Raw genomic sequence first — 18455 nt, 5'->3', positions numbered from 1 at the left:
ATATTAATCCGTAAAGACATCAAATTCAAAAATATCCAGCTAAACTGCATCAAAGACAGTACTTGCTTCGAATCTACAGTCGCAGAAATCAAATTTCAAAATAATTGCAAGTTGTATCTCATCGCGAGCTATGCCACCAGCAGCTGTAAAAAAGAATTTATGCTAGAATTCAGAGCCCTTTTCGATTCCTTAGAACTGTATAAGGCCAACAATTACTACCTGCTAGCCGGAGACCTGAACGCCAAACACCATTCCTGGGGTAATCCCATAAACAATGCTCGTGGCGTCTCCTTGAACAAATGGCTCCTCGAAAACCAAATTACATTTAGAGCAACCCTACACAGCACTGCAGTACCCTCATTCCCGAAAAGCGGTGCGTTCATAGACCTTTGCCTCGCGGACAATAGAATCAAATTCCACAACACCCCCGGTCCCAACCTTCTACACTCGCACAGATACGATAGTGACCATAGAGCCTCCATAATGACCATATCCATCCCATCGACGAATCACTTCATATTTGACGAGACAACCCCAAATTTAAAATACAATTACAATAAAGCAGACTGGGTTAAATACCAATCATTTCTAATCGATAACGACGATACAGAGATACCCGACAATAGAAACCTATCCATAGAAGAAATAGAAAACTATATCGACAAACTGAACGACAACATCTTAAAAGCAATAGACATAGCAGTACCTAAAATTGACAATAATTTCAACTCAACCGACAAATACATCTCACAAGAAATCAAAAGACTCAGAGCTCAAAAAAGCAAACTTATCACTCAAATCAACAGACTGAAAAATCTCCGCAATTACACTGCAGCGAACGACCCAATAATAGACCACCTACAGAAAACCCTAAAAACAACCAGATTTAAAATTAAGAAAGCTTTCCAAGAATCAGTAAGCAATCACTGGAAAGAGAAAATTATTAAAATCTTACTCCGACAACGCGAAGAACTTTTCCCGTCGATAAACAGTATATTCCGCCATAAGGACAATAACGACATTGATACATTACGTATACCTTCATCGAATACAGCCATCCTTGATAAGGCAAACCTGAATCCCAACCTTCTCCCAACAGACGCAAACACAAACACCATCTTAATAACGGATGACCAGAACAAACTAGACGTAATAGGAGCACACTTTGAAACGGTCCACTCTCAAAACAGCCACATGGGCAAACCACAATTGTCCAACATAATACAAAACAAAATAGACGCATTTCGATCAGACTTACAACAGGACAGGGAAAACCACAGAACCATATGCACATTCTCAGACGACAACAAGGCAAGCAATCCCAAAGCTACACACATCCCTCCCAACTACTTCACATCCCTAATACAATTAGAAAAAACATTCCACAATCTCAACAATAAGAAATCATCGAGCTTCGATGGTATACCTAACATAGCCCTAAAGCGCCTCCCCAAACTATACATATATTATTACACGATTCTCTTCAACAATTGCTTAAACTCCTATCACTTCCCCGCAAATTGGAAAACGGCCAAATTAATCACAATTAAAAAGAAAGGCAAAGACAGTAGCGACCCTAACAGCTATCGACCAATCAGTCTCCTCCCCAACATTAGTAAAGTCTTCGAAACAATAATAAACGACGCGATTGTTACCTTCTGCAACGCCGAAAACATTATCCCCGAATCTCAATTCGGCTTCCGACATAAACATTCTACCGTTCACGCGATTACCAAATTCACTTCTGACATTTGCTGGGCCAGAAATGCAGGCGACTGCATGGGCGCCGTACTAATAGACTTAGAAAAAGCATTTGATACTGTCTGGCTGGATGGACTCATTTTTAAACTCCTAAAGAAGGAATTTCCGACCCATTTAATAAAAATCATCTGGAACATGCTACATGACAAAAAGTTTTACGTAACGAACGGCCAACTCAAATCAAATAAATGCTTCAATATCGAAAACGGCCTACAACAAGGCACGGTAAACTCTCCTGTCTTATTTAGCATATACATAAGCGATCTTCTACAAATGTTTGGCCTAAATAGCGACAACTTGAAAGGGGTGATTGCCTTCGCGGATGATCTCCTAGTCTACATACGACACAACAAAGTATCTAAACTTCAAACCGAATTGCAAGGAATCTTCAATAAAATACAGGACTATTTCCATACCTGGAAATTAAAATTAAATTTAAACAAATGCGAAACAATTCTCTTCAGGCCATATATTTCTCCAATCTCCGACGCCAATTACGATGTTCGGAAACATTCCAAAAATTTTCATATTTCCGATAAACTCAATCCTGACGCTAAAATCCCCCACAAAGATATTGTTCGCTACCTAGGCATACATTTAGACTTCAAATTAAATTACAACCAACACGTAGAAATCCAAATAAGTAAAGCACAAAAAGCATTCCTCTCCCTTAAAAGATTGTTCTACTCCAAAGATCTCAATAAAACCGTTAAAATTCTTTGTTACAAACTCTTCATACGACCGATTCTCACATACGGCTCTCCTACCTGGTTCAACATAAGCGCTGGAACCATGGAAAAATTACGCATTTTCGAGCGGAAATGCATAAGGGCCTGCCTCAACAAATACCGGACACCTGAATCCAACTTCACAAAGATGATCAGCAACCACCAGCTATACGAAGATGCCAAACTCATCAGGATAGACCTATTTATCCTGAAGCTGATCAGAAACCACTGGGCCAGCACCCATCAGATAACTTCCAACAGCCTCATTTTTGCCGCCACATACCCGAACCCAATGTACTTTACCGAAACCATGAAAACTGGCTACACTCCCCCCGAATCCTTTATCTTTCTGGACAGTGAAGGATACATTCAAAACTCCAACAATGTTCCAATAATTTATCACGCCTATAGAAGGACATTCGACAAACACATCACCTACAACAAAAACATCAGAAGAGACGATCCGAACATGCGATTTAATTATAAACTGTCTAGCATAGACCTAAGCGACAAACATCGACGCAACACCAAATTATATTGGTGGCTATAACACCACCCCCCCGTCCGCATACATGTAAACCCAACCGTACACATTAATTTATATAAATAGTTATCATATCCAATCAATGTTCATAACTTCCTCGGTAGTATAGTGGTCAGTATCCCATTCCGCCTTGAACCTTCGTCGAGGTAAGACGTGCCAGCGGAGCGGTCAACGACTGAGCGACTCAGGTAGTCAAGGAAATTTTGGTGACAGAAAAGTGCGAGAAGAAAATTGAAAACGCGTGAGTGAAATTCACGCCACAGTGCAGTGCTCGTGCAAGAACAAAGTGATAGTGCAAAAACAGAAAAACAATAAGTGCTAGTGCTATCAATATAAAAAATACAGTAACTGATCGAAAGTCAGTACAATTGAGTGCGAGAACACGGAAGAACGAGGGGAACATGCCCCCGTAATTCCAAACACAAATAGCAACGACCCGACACAGGATGAAATCCAATCTACAACGAAACAAAGCAACATAACAACAAGGGACACCGCAAAAATCCCGGACAAATTAAAGAAAATAATAAAATGCAACATAACGGCTATCAACGACATAGACGACTCGCAAATGACATTAGCCCTCAAACAGATGCTCAAAAACAGTAAGAACAACAAAAAGTTAAATCCAACACCAAATTTTATAAAAAAAGAAGTTAAGACAAAAAGTACACAAGAAGCAGCAGAAATGGGAAAAACACAGAAAACGAAGACCTCCACACAACAGACAAAGGAGGACATCATCAACGAGGCTAAAAAAAGACAAGACGAACTGCTAAAAATAATAGAAAATCTAAATAAAACGGTCGAGAGACTAATGCAGCAGCTCGAGGAAGAGCGTCGACAAAAATCCGGCGGAAACAATGAAACCTTCACCGACAGAAACCGTTACGCAGCATTGGAGGTAAACGAAGAGTTTCCCCCATTGACTGAGACGGTCACCCACGATAAAAGACAGGACACGACCACCGCAGGTAGAAAAAGGCCCAGCTCAAGCGAGGACAATCCAAATGCGCCAAAGAAGAAAGAAACAGCTCAACCTTCGATACAAACACATAAACCAGCCGGAAAATCCCAGGTACCAGCCCAACAACAGGTAACTCCGAACGAAACAAAAACCGACAGCGCTAAGCCACCCCCCATTACCATAATCGACCAACCCGCTAAAACCGTCATAAACCGAATAAGAAACGCAGGTATCACAGATAACTTCGAAGTTAAAAATATTGGCAGCAATAGACATATTTTACAAACACACAATTTAGTAGAATACAAGAAAATATGTATTCTACTAAAAAACAATAATTTTCAATTTTTTACATACACCCCTAAAAACGAAAAATGTAAAACGGTTTTACTCAAAAACTTAGACGGCGATTTCGATCCGGAGGAAATCCTCACAGATCTGAAAAATCAAAAAGTAGAAGGAATTAAATTCATAGACATAAATAAATTCAAAACGCGCAATTCGATTAAAAATAACAAAACCCTGCCAATATTTTTGGTCAAGCTATCGCCTGATAGCAACATAGAAAAGTTAAAGAATATTAGGACCGTATTACACTCAGTAATCACCTGGGAAAAATTAAATAAATTAGCCCAAGTCCAATGTAGAAGATGTCAAAGAATAGGGCACGCGGCCAATTGCAATCTTGAATATAGATGCGTAAAGTGCGCCGAGAAACACAACCCGGGTGAATGTAAACTTCCCCCTCTAGACGACAAAAACCGATCCGAAAATATAGACCAACCATACTGTGTTAATTGTAAGAACTTTGGGCACCCAGCATCATACAGAGGCTGCCCAAAGCTAATAGAAACAAAACAAAAAATAGACGCCAGAAAAGAAAACGTTCAAAAAGAGAAAGAAAAGAAACAAAAAATTTCAATTCAAACCAATTTCGTTAAGGCAGGAACCTCATACAGCGCAGTCCTATCAAACAATCCCACAAAAGAGCCAGCTCCGTCAAATCAATCAGATCAAACACACTCATCCCCCAACAACGTAGTAAATCAACTTACACAAAATACACTACTTGAACAAATCAAACAAATCATTGAAACCACAGTAAATGCACAAACATCTCGCCTTCTAAGCCAAATACAAACAAACAGCGATAGAATCAACTCAATAGTCGAAACATTAAACATAGAAATATAAATGGCTGCAAACGTTGGACAAAATAACACTACAGGGCTGATATCTCACCACTCGCTAAAAATAATGGAAATAAATGTTAACTCATTGATAACAAACGAACGTAGAGCATCCCTTACAGATTTCATAAAAAAGCACGACCCAGACGTAGTACTCCTCTGCGAAACGAAACTAAATCATAGACACCGAATTAGTTTTAAAAACTACACATTCCTTAGGAATGATAGGCCAAATGCCAAACAGGCTGGAGGAACAGGCATTTTAATAAAAAAGAACATAAAATTCAAGCGCATCCAACTAAACTGTCTCGAATCCACGACCCTTGAAACAACGATAACGCAAATAAAAATCCAATAAAATAATTTATTTCTAATAGCAGCGTACGCCTCCAGCAGTTGCAAGAAAGAGTTCATGGCAGAGCTTAAACTCATCTTCGATAAACTAGATTTACAGAAAACAAATAACTATTTCCTAATAGCCGGTGACCTAAATGCGAAACACGCAGACTGGCACAACCCTATAGATAACAAAAGAGGAATTACATTAAAAAATTGGCTACACCAGAATCAAATAAAGTATAAAATCACACTATTAAATACAGCTGTCCCATCTTTCCCGAAAAGTAACGCCTTCATTGATATCTGCTTAGCAGACAGCAGAATTAAATTCCACAACCTCCCCACTCCTGGAAGACTAAAATCACACAACTACGACAGCGACCATAGAGCAGTTGAAATGACAATCTCTCTCGACAACGACGAACCCATGGAAATCGACGAACCAAACCCGACTATTAAATACGACTTTAGCAAGGCAGACTGGCACAAATTCAAAACTTGTTTAACAGAAATAGACGACACAGACATACCAAACACGAGAAACCTAACAATCGAAGAAATAGACAATTACATAGAGAAACTAAATGAAAATATCAACACCGCTATAGACCGTACAATACCTCGCTTCACAAACGATTACAACTCTACAGACAGATACGTTACCCAAACCATAAAGAACCTCAGAAAACTAAAAAGCTCACTGATAACAAGACTAAACAGACTAACGACGATTAACAACTACACCCCCACAAATGACACACAAATAGCCTTACTGAAACAGGCATTAAAAAAAGTAAGATACGAAATTAAGAAGGCCTTCCATGACTCAGTAAGCAACTACTGGAAAAATAGAATATCGAAAATTGTAATACACAATCCCAAAGAATTATTCCCGGAAATAAACACAATCTTTCGTTCAAAAGAACTAGACACCATAGACACATTAAAAATCCATAGCAACAATACAGAAATTATCACGAACGCTGAAGTAGACAGTGACAACATACAGACTGACGACGACGGTAATTTACAAATCCTCGACATAAACGACAAATTAAACGTGTTAGGCGTACACTTTGAACAAGCGCACACACAAAACAATCACATGGGAAAACCACAATTAACGAACATAATCTCAAAAAAAGTAAAGACAATTAAATCCGAAATAGACGAAGACAGACGCAACGACAAAACAGTATGCAACTTCTCAGACACAAACAAAGCCGACAATCCAAACAGCGACACATTCCCACCGAACTTCTTCACCTCAGTCTACGAGCTAGCTTTCACACTTAAAATCCTAAATAACAAAAAGTCATCAAGTTTCGACAGCATCCCGAACATCGTACTAAAACACCTACCACCTCTTTACATCTACAACTATAGCGTAATATTTAATAATTGCCTAAACAGAGCGTACTTTCCCACAGCGTGGAAAACGGCTAAATTAATAGCCATCAAAAAGAAAGGAAAGGACAGCAGTGACCCGGCCAGTTACCGGCCAATCAGCCTTCTGCCAAACATAAGCAAAATATTCGAAGTCACCATAAACAAATCAATAAATTCCTTCTGCACAGAAAATAGCTTAATACCCGAAACTCAATTTGGATTTAGATTCAAACATTCAACAGTCCACGCAATCACCAAGTTTACATCAGATATATGTTGGGCCAGAAATGCCGGTGACTGCGTCGGGGCAGTGCTTATAGACCTGGAAAAGGCTTTTGATACTGTTTGGTTGGATGGGCTTTTTTTCAAATTGGCGAAAAAGAATTTTCCAATGCATCTCATCAAAATGATATGGAATATGGTGCACGATAAAAAGTTCTACGTCACAGAAGGTAATAACATCTCCTCCAAAATATTTGAAGTCAAGAATGGACTACAACAAGGAACCGTAAACTCCCCCATCCTCTTCAGCCTTTACATGAGTGATCTGATACAGATGTACGGACTAAATAACGACAATGACAAAGGTGCCATAGCATATGCAGACGACCTCTTAATATATATTTACGACGACAAACCATCAAGACTAAAAACAAAACTACAGGACTTATTTAATAAAATTCAGGACTATTTCAACACGTGGAGACTAAAAATAAATATAAACAAATGCGAGACGATTTTATTTAGACCATATATCTCAAACATTTCAGACGCAAACTACGACGTACGAACGCACGCTAAACACTTCCAATTACACGACAGCAACGACAGAAACATCAAAATCCCACACAAACAAGTTGTCCGTTATTTGGGCGTACATCTAGATTGCAGATTAAATTTCAACGATCACGTTAACATCCAGATCAATAAAGCGCAGAAAGCATTCGCGGCGAATAAACGCATTTTCTATTCCAAAGAACTCAACACCAAAGTAAAAATCCTTTGTTATAAACTCCTGATAAGGCCCATTATCACATATGGTATCCCCATTTGGTACAACATTAGCGCCAGTACCATGGAAAAAATACGAGTGTTTGAACGCAAATGCCTCAGAGCCTGCCTCAGTATGTATAGATCCCCAGAATCTAATTACACAAAAAAAATAAGCAACCACAAATTATTAGACAGAGCAGAAATTATACGCATAGACATTTTTATGCTAAAACTAGTTAGAAACCATTGGGCACATATTCGAAACGTAGACAACAATAGCCTCATATACAGCTCCGTTTACCCAAACCCAGAATATTTCGAAAAATCCAGACAAACTGGATATACACCACCAGAATCTTTTATCTATCTCGACAGCACAGGTCTCATACAGGACGCTAACAACCAACCATTACTCTACCATTATAACAGAAAAAACTATAACAAAAAAATCACATACAACAACGATATACGACTAGACGATCCAGAAATGAGGTTCATATACAAACTCACGAAACATGACCTAAAGGACAAGCATAGGGATAACATAAAAAGATACTGGTGGCTAAACAATAACGCTAATAATTAATTATTATTATCAACGTCACCATCACTTTGCGCGCTCTAAACGTACAGAATAGATATAAATATATAAGTGTATACGCTGAATGTTGAATAAGAGATATATGTACATGTATGAATGTGTGTGTGTAAATATGTATATAGAGTATGTTCATAAGTTAGATTAAGACACGCAATTTTCCTAACAAAACCAAAGTTACCAAAGCAATCTAGATGTACGAACATTAAAATTAAGAAAGCATGTTACTCCTCGATAGTATAGCGGTCAGTATCCCCAGTCGCTCGACAACCCCCGTAGGAGACAGACGTGTCCTCACGAACGCTCCGCAGGTATACCGAGTAACCCTCCGTACGACATCGCCAAAAATCTAAATCTACACAGTGAATAGATATCGTTCCTCTAAAGTGCAGAACTGCAGTGCGTGCAAATTCACTATCCGCTATCAAGCCAGTGTTATAGATCATTGTGTTTTGTGATGAAAAGACTCAAAACATCAAAATAGATACAGAAGAAAATCCACATGGGGGAGTTCCCCCTACCCACGTCACTCAGGATGTCAACACCAGCAAAATTAATAATCTAATAAAATATTTAAAAGAAACGAACACGCTGCCAAACGAGAATGGACCACTGCTAACGAATGTCAACAAAGTGCTAAAAATAAGCAACAACACCAAAAGGCTAAATCAAAAGCCAAATCTGATTACAAGGAAAATCACAAAACCAGCAATCACGATGACAAAAACATCGAAGACGAAGACGACGTCGAAAACATCGCCATCCTCACCCAGAAAAGCAGAAACTGAAAAACCAACATACGAGGAACTAGTAAAAATGGTAGCGAATCTAAATAAAATGCTAGAAAATCTGTCAAGACAACTAGACGAAGAACGGAAAAGAAACCAGCCCGACGAACGCACACACCCAAACGTGAACATACCTGCACCAACCATAAAGGCGTCAACAAAGCAGACCGGGATCAACCCTGCCACGGCTAATCCGCCCTCGCCCACCAACGAGCGAGAGACAAAGGGATCCGCACTAAAGCGGAAAAACGGACCACCAACACAACCCCCATCAACCCCAGAGTCAACAGGTAGCTCCGTCAAGGCCGAAACAAAAGCGGCCCAGGGCCCATTTCAACACCCAACAACAAAGAAGCCCCGCTTCGAAAATATGGTAACTGTATCTGACCAAACCCCAAGAATCTCAAAACCCCCACCAATAGTTATTTATTCCAGCCCGGTAAAATCCACCCTCGAAATAATGAAAACCGTAGAGAAAGATTTCACAATAAAAAAGATTAACGAAGCTAAACACATCATACACACATCCAGTCTTGAAACTTTCAAAATAGCATGCGAAACTTTAAAATCAAACAAAATAGAATTCTTCACCTACACCCCCAAACAAGATAAACCAATCACGGTCCTATTAAAAAATCTGGAAGGTGATTTCGACCCAGAGGTAGTCCTTGAAGATTTGATAAATAAAAAACTAGAGAACGTAGAATTCAAATCAGTGAAAAAATTCAATACACAACGATCATTAAAAGAAGGCAGAAACCTGCCCATATATATAGTACAAATATCGCAAAATAGCCACATAAACAATTTAAAAAATATAAAAACAGTATTGCACTCAATAATATCTTGGGAAAAACTAATAAAAAAAGACCGCATCCAATGCAAGAGATGCCAACGTATCGGCCACGTTGCACTGAACTGCAACCTAAGTTATAGATGTGTAAAATGTGACACGCCTCATAACCCAGGAGAGTGCCCGCGATCAAAAATAGACACATCCGCGGATACCGAGGAATCCAAACCATATTGCATTAATTGTAAACAATTCGGACATCCCGCTTCCTACAGAGGATGCCCAAAGTTAAAAGAAATCAAGCAAAAAATAGAAGAGCGAAAACTTCACTTAAAATCAATAGCCCAAAAGAAATCGACTTCATACAATAATATAGTAAAAAGTAATATATCATATAGTTCCATAGCTTCCAACAAAATTGAGTCAAACCCCGAAATACAGCAGACACAACAAAAGACGTATACAAGACCGCCTACAAACGATACTCACACAATACACCCCGCGCTACTGGAAGAAATCAAAAACATAATCACAATCACGATAAGCTCGCAGTTATCCACCCTAAAAGAAAGCATCATGGCTAACACGAATCAAATTAACATCATTACAGAATCAATAATTAATGACCAAATTTAATGCAATGGCTCCCGATACCCACGTAAATAGTGCCAATAAATTAATTATTAACAAATTAAACATAATCCAAATAAACGTAAACTCAATCATAACTAATGAACGAAGAGCAACTCTTATAGATTTCCTAAATAAACACAAACCGGATGTAGCTTTGCTCTCAGAAACTAAACTAAATCCAGTCCACAAAATGAATTTCAAGGACTACATCTTCGTCAGACGCGATAGGCTAAACTCTAAACAAGCAGGAGGCACGGGAATATTAATCCGTAAAGACATCAAATTCAAAAATATCCAGCTAAACTGCATCAAAGACAGTACTTGCTTCGAATCTACAGTCGCAGAAATCAAATTTCAAAATAATTGCAAGTTGTATCTCATCGCGAGCTATGCCACCAGCAGCTGTAAAAAAGAATTTATGCTAGAATTCAGAGCCCTTTTCGATTCCTTAGAACTGTATAAGGCCAACAATTACTACCTGCTAGCCGGAGACCTGAACGCCAAACACCATTCCTGGGGTAATCCCATAAACAATGCTCGTGGCGTCTCCTTGAACAAATGGCTCCTCGAAAACCAAATTACATTTAGAGCAACCCTACACAGCACTGCAGTACCCTCATTCCCGAAAAGCGGTGCGTTCATAGACCTTTGCCTCGCGGACAATAGAATCAAATTCCACAACACCCCCGGTCCCAACCTTCTACACTCGCACAGATACGATAGTGACCATAGAGCCTCCATAATGACCATATCCATCCCATCGACGAATCACTTCATATTTGACGAGACAACCCCAAACTTAAAATACAATTACAATAAAGCAGACTGGGTTAAATACCAATCATTTCTAATCGATAACGACGATACAGAGATACCCGACAATAGAAACCTATCCATAGAAGAAATAGAAAACTATATCGACAAACTGAACGACAACATCTTGAAAGCAATAGACATAGCAGTACCTAAAATTGACAATAATTTCAACTCAACCGACAAATACATCTCACAAGAAATCAAAAGACTCAGAGCTCAAAAAAGCAAACTTATCACTCAAATCAACAGACTGAAAAATCTCCGCAATTACACTGCAGCGAACGACCCAATAATAGACCACCTACAGAAAACCCTAAAAACAACCAGATATAAAATTAAGAAAGCTTTCCAAGAATCAGTAAGCAATCACTGGAAAGAGAAAATTATTAAAATCTCACTCCGACAACGCGAAGAACTTTTCCCGTCGATAAACAGTATATTCCGCCATAAGGACAATAACGTCATTGATACATTACGTATACCTTCATCGAATACAGCCATCCTTGATAAGGCAAACCTGAATCCCAACCTTCTCCCAACAGACGCAAACACAAACACCATCTTAATAACGGATGACCAGAACAAACTAGACGTAATAGGAGCACACTTTGAAACGGTCCACTCTCAAAACAGCCACATGGGCAAACCACAATTGTCCAACATAATACAAAACAAAATAGACGCATTTCGATCAGACTTACAACAGGACAGGGAAAACCACAGAACCATATGCACATTCTCAGACGACAACAAGGCAAGCAATCCCAAAGCTACACACATCCCTCCCAACTACTTCACATCCCTAATACAATTAGAAAAAACATTCCACAATCTCAACAATAAGAAATCATCGAGCTTCGATGGTATACCTAACATAGCCCTAAAGCGCCTCCCCAAACTATACATATATTATTACACGATTCTCTTCAACAATTGCTTAAACTCCTATCACTTCCCCGCAAATTGGAAAACGGCCAAATTAATCACAATTAAAAAGAAAGGCAAAGACAGTAGCGACCCTAACAGCTATCGTCCAATCAGTCTCCTCCCCAACATTAGTAAAGTCTTCGAAACAATAATAAACGACGCGATTGTTACCTTCTGCAACGCCGAAAACATTATCCCCGAATCTCAATTCGGCTTCCGACATAAACATTCTACCGTTCACGCGATTACCAAATTCACTTCTGACATTTGCTGGGCCAGAAATGCAGGCGACTGCATGGGCGCCGTACTAATATACTTAGAAAAAGCATTTGATACTGTCTGGCTGGATGGACTCATTTTTAAACTCCTAAAGAAGGAATTTCCGACCCATTTAATAAAAATCATCTGGAACATGCTACATGACAAAAAGTTTTACGTAACGAACGGCCAACTCAAATCAAATAAATGCTTCAATATCGAAAACGGCCTACAACAAGGCACGGTAAACTCTCCTGTCTTATTTAGCATATACATAAGCGATCTTCTACAAATGTTTGGCCTAAATAGCGACAACTTGAAAGGGGTGATTGCCTTCGCGGATGATCTCCTAGTCTACATACGAAACAACAAAGTATCTAAACTTCAAACAGAATTGCAAGGAATTTTCAATAAAATACAGGACTATTTCCATACCTGGAAATTAAAATTAAATTTAAACAAATGCGAAACAATTCTCTTCAGGCCATATATTTCTCCAATCTCCGACGCTAATTACGATGTTCGGAAACATTCTAAAAATTTTCATATTTCCGATAAACTCAATCCTGACGCTAAAATCCCCCACAAAGATATTGTTCGATACCTAGGCATACATTTAGACTTCAAATTAAATTACAACCAACACATAGAAATCCAAATAAGTAAAGCACAAAAAGCATTCCTCTCCCTTAAAAGATTGTTCTACTCCAAAGATCTCAATAAAACCGTTAAAATTCTTTGTTACAAACTCTTCATACGACCGATTCTCACATACGGCTCTCCTATCTGGTTCAACATAAGCGCTGGAACCATGGAAAAATTACGCATTTTCGAGCGGAAATGCATAAGGGCCTGCCTCAACAAATACCGGACACCTGAATCCAACTTCACAAAGATGATCAGCAACCACCAGCTATACGAAGATGCCAAACTCATCAGAATAGACCTATTTATCCTGAAGCTGATCAGAAACCACTGGGCCAGCACCCATCAGATAACTTCCAACAGCCTCATTTTTGCCGCCACATACCCGAACCCAATGTACTTTACCGAAACCATGAAAACCGGCTACACTCCCCCCGAATCCTTTATCTTTCTGGATAGTGAAGGCTTCATTCAAAACTCCAACAATGTTCCAATAATTTATCACGCCTATAGAAGGACATTCGACAAACACATCACCTACAACAAAAACATCAGAAGAGACGATCCGAACATGCGATTTAATTATAAACTGTCTAGCATAGACCTAAGCGACAAACATCGACGCAACACCAAATTATATTGGTGGCTATAACACCACCCCCCCGTCCGCACACATGTAAACCCAACCGTACACACTAATTTATATAAATAGTTATCATATCCAATCAATGTTCATAACTTCCTCGGTAGTATAGTGGTCAGTATCCCCGCCTGTCACGCGGGAGACCGGGGTTCGATTCCCCGCCGGGGAGTAAAAGTTATATTTTTTTTACTGTTTCCATCGTATATTTAAGTCTAGCAAATAAGAATTAAATATAAAACTTACCTATCCCCCCCCCCTTAACATAAAACTGACTATACAGCTCCCGTGCTAAGCTGTATACATAACTCCTAAACATAATCTAGATAAGAATATCTCATAAAAGGAACATGTAGTAGCAATAAGTGCGAAAAAAAAAGAAATCCTAGTGTTAAGACCGTGCGTGCTCCGAAAACGGAGCCTTTAGTCTCACAATATTATTTATCCTTCTTGTTATTCTTTTTTGTGCGTTTTAAGTTTGTTGTACCTATGTATATATTCTATTTATGGCACAATAAACGCATTGTTACAAAAAAAAAAAAAAAAGCGGTCAGTATCCCCGCCTGTCACGCGGGAGACCGGGGTTCGACTCCCCGTCGGGGAGAATATCTTTTGTCTTATATTATATATATATATATATTCTTTTTGTTCTCCCCCCCCCCTTGCGATTGACGAAGTATAGGACCTCGCCTTCCCTATACTCAACCTCAAAACAAATTTTGTTCCTTTATCTATTCTTTTAACAACATATTTAGCAATAAGTGCAATATGTACGTGACCGGCCAGATTACGCGTACTCGACATTCGAGTCATTAATCTTAAGCTTTCTCTATAAACTACTTTCTCCTTTTATACGTTTAAGGAAATATTTGTTCTCTTATGTTAAGTTTTTCTGTTATGTATATACTTGTTATTTTTTTGGCTGAATAAACGTATGTTTACAAAAAGAAAAAAAAAGTGGTCAGTATCCCCGCCTGTCACGCGGGAGACCGGGGTTCGATTCCCCGCCGGGGAGTGAAAGTTATATTTTTTTTACTGTTTCCATCGTATATTTAAGTCTAGCAAATAAGAATTAAATATAAAACTTACCTATCCCCCCCCCCCCTTAACATAAAACTGACTATACAGCTCCCGTGCTAAGCTGTATACATAACTCCTAAACATAATCTAGATAAGAATATCTCATAAAAGGAACATGTAGTAGCAATAAGTGCGAGAAAAAAAAGAAATCCTAGTGTTAAGACCGTGCGTGCTCCGAAAACGGAGCCTTTAGTCTCATAATATTATTTATCCTTCTTGTTATTCTTTTTTGTGCGTTTTAAGTTTGTTGTACCTATGTATATATTCTATTTATGGCACAATAAACGCATTGTTACAAAAAAAAAAAAAAGTGGTCAGTATCCCCGCCTGTCACGCGGGAGACCGGGGTTCGATTCCCCGCCGGGGAGTGAAAGTTATATTTTTTTTACTGTTTCCATCGTATATTTAAGTCTAGCAAATAAGAATTAAATATAAAACTTACCTATCCCCCCCCCCCTTAACATAAAACTGACTATACAGCTCCCGTGCTAAGCTGTATACATAACTCCTAAACATAATCTAGATAAGAATATCTCATAAAAGGAACATGTAGTAGCAATAAGTGCGAAAAAAAAAGAAATCCTAGTGTTAAGACCGTGCGTGCTCCGAAAACGGAGCCTTTAGTCTCATAATATTATTTATCCTTCTTGTTATTCTTTTTTGTGCGTTTTAAGTTTGTTGTACCTATGTATATATTCTATTTATGGCACAATAAACGCATTGTTACAAAAAAAAAAAAAAGTGGTCAGTATCCCCGCCTGTCACGCGGGAGACCGGGGTTCGATTCCCCGCCGGGGAGTGAAAGTTATATTTTTTTTACTGTTTCCATCGTATATTTAAGTCTAGCAAATAAGAATTAAATATAAAACTTACCTATCCCCCCCCCCCTTAACATAAAACTGACTATACAGCTCCCGTGCTAAGCTGTATACATAACTCCTAAACATAATCTAGATAAGAATATCTCATAAAAGGAACATGTAGTAGCAATAAGTGCGAAAAAAAAAGAAATCCTAGTGTTAAGACCGTGCGTGCTCCGAAAACGGAGCCTTTAGTCTCATAATATTATTTATCCTTCTTGTTATTCTTTTTTGTGCGTTTTAAGTTTGTTGTACCTATGTATATATTCTATTTATGGCACAATAAACGCATTGTTACAAAAAAAAAAAAAGCGGTCAGTATCCCCGCCTGTCACGCGGGAGACCGGGGTTCGACTCCCCGTCGGGGAATAATATATTTTTATTTTTATCCCACATAAAATGTATATAATAATCCAACCTAACATATGTTAATAATGCGTTACTCAATTACCCCATTATTTTGTTATTAGTATTAGTGTTATTTATTAATATCAATTAGAAAATGTACTATAGTTATGTTAAATTTATACAATCAGTGATAGATTACGTTAGAAATAACAATGTAAATAAATAAAATTAATATTAAGGACATCATTAGTATAAGTTTAGTAAGTAAGTGCTAAATCTAAATTTGTTTTTACTCTGAAATGCTTCTATTATTACGTAGACAACAGTTTCATGTGTACAGAGATTCCATTTAACTAGGAAACCACAAATAAATGTAACAATTTCACTACACAGCGTAATAAAATGTAAGCGCAACTATAGCAAGTTTCGATTAAAAACGGTTTGAATAAAATTGTCTTGATACTCACTCCTAAGAGGAACATGTCCATTCCGTAAGGGAGAAGACATCATCCTCTCGTTTCTCCTTTCATTTCTTTCATCTTCTCTCTTTTCGCGTCCTTCCAATTGAGAAATTCGCCTTAGCGCATCCGCTAGCGTAGCACGAAGACAAACTATCTCGTCCCTTTGCGCTAAGGATTGTCTCTCGAGGTCTGCCACACGACCCAATAACGATCCCGTCTCGCACTCCAGCATCTCGTCTGTAAAATAGAATTCTTGATCATCATATGAAATGTCGGACGAAAAAGACATTTTATAATCCCAGAACCTGTCAAAAACACTGCAAATTGCTCAAATTTAAGCAACCATAATATAGCACTCCTGAACCATTGATCCTGTAGGATCGAAACTTCTATTGCAAATCTACTGGATTACATACCAAATATGTATTATACGTAATAATTTATAGGAAGTCTATCCTTTCCCCTACCTCCATCTTCTCTACACCCTCTCTTGTTTCCTCGAATTTAAACTAGTTCCATAATGTATACAGGGTGTCCCAGAACAAGTGTCGTTCCTTGAAATGGGAGGTTCCTGAGACCATTCTAAGAGACATTTTCCTTTGCACTAATGTCAACTGCGGCTTTGTTTAGGTGTTATTAACGAAAAACACGGACCAATCAGAGCGCGCCCTGGCCCGGCGCGCCAAGCCGCGCCGGCAAGCGAGTGTCGCGGTACGCCGTGACATCGCATCGTGACGGCGCGGCGCGGCGGCCCAGGGCGCGCTCTGATTGGTCCGTGTTTTTCGTTAATAACTCCTAAACAAAGCCGCAGTTGACATTGGTGCAAAGGAAAATGTCTCTTAGAATGGTCTCAGGAACCTCCCATTTCAAGGAACGACACTTGTTCTGGGACACCCTGTATACATATAACGATAACCATTCTGCACAGATGCACACTTCGACAACTACGCAACACTAGCTTCTCAACAATTTTCTGACAACTTCTTTTGCAAATTTAACCCTTATTCGAATGGTGAACCACTCTTAACACATTACCGACCGGTGATTATTGCATAATTTTAAGAAAACTATGGAACATGGCTAAACACTTTTTAATGGAACCTTCAATGGAAACAGCAATTTTCATTAAGAACTAACAAGTCACCCACAATATCGTCATCTAATAATTTCATTTCAGATTGCAATGTAAAAGAAAATTTCTATGCTTTCTTTCGGTACAACACAATGATTGAAAATCCTATTAATAGGCTTCCGGTAGGTAAAGTGTTAATAAAACTTAGTAAAACTCTTGGACTTCTATTAAAATCTGAGCTGCGGGGAATTACTATAGGGCCTACAGTACAGGTAGTGAAAAGCGAGACTCGTTGAAATGAAACACAGGCTTTCCAGATTCATAAAAAGAGGCGTAAAGTAGAACGCAATTGTTCTTGCATCGCACAATGCGAACTGATTCCCACGCATCCCTGCTGGATGGCAACAATGAAACCACTTGGCATGCTTCTAAAGCAGAATCATTGGAAATATGTATATCAACATACCTGTTGAGCGCTCAATAGACGTATAGCCGCCGTTAGGAATACTCTGTAGCACAACCCTTGCTCGGATTGTAAATACTATCTTTCAGACAAATTAATGCTTGAGAGCCACCATTGTGAAATGTAATTGAAATAATGTGAGATCTTGGTGGTTTATTGGCA

General features: G+C 38.7%; 1 protein-coding gene and 1 non-coding gene across 15 annotated transcripts in view; one reads left to right on the top strand and one right to left on the bottom strand.

The window, feature by feature from the left end:
* LOC143217193 (echinoderm microtubule-associated protein-like 2) overlaps nt 1-18455 on the bottom strand; it is a 64299-nt gene that overhangs the window by 29606 nt on the left and 16238 nt on the right. For all 14 annotated transcript variants that reach the window (XM_076441131.1, XM_076441132.1, XM_076441135.1 and 11 more), the window contains one exon: nt 16765-16995. In XM_076441131.1, the coding sequence (XP_076297246.1) occupies nt 16765-16995 (231 nt within the window). The remainder of the gene's footprint in view (nt 1-16764; nt 16996-18455) is intronic.
* Trnad-guc (transfer RNA aspartic acid (anticodon GUC)) lies at nt 14110-14181 on the top strand. Its single transcript has one exon. It is a non-coding gene; the product is annotated as a tRNA-Asp (tRNA).

Source organism: Lasioglossum baleicum, chromosome 16, assembly GCF_051020765.1.
Source record: "Lasioglossum baleicum chromosome 16, iyLasBale1, whole genome shotgun sequence".
Lineage (NCBI taxonomy): Eukaryota > Metazoa > Arthropoda > Insecta > Hymenoptera > Halictidae > Lasioglossum > Lasioglossum baleicum.
Note: the sequence above shows the minus strand (reverse complement) of the source record. Positions and strands in the feature narration are given on the sequence as shown.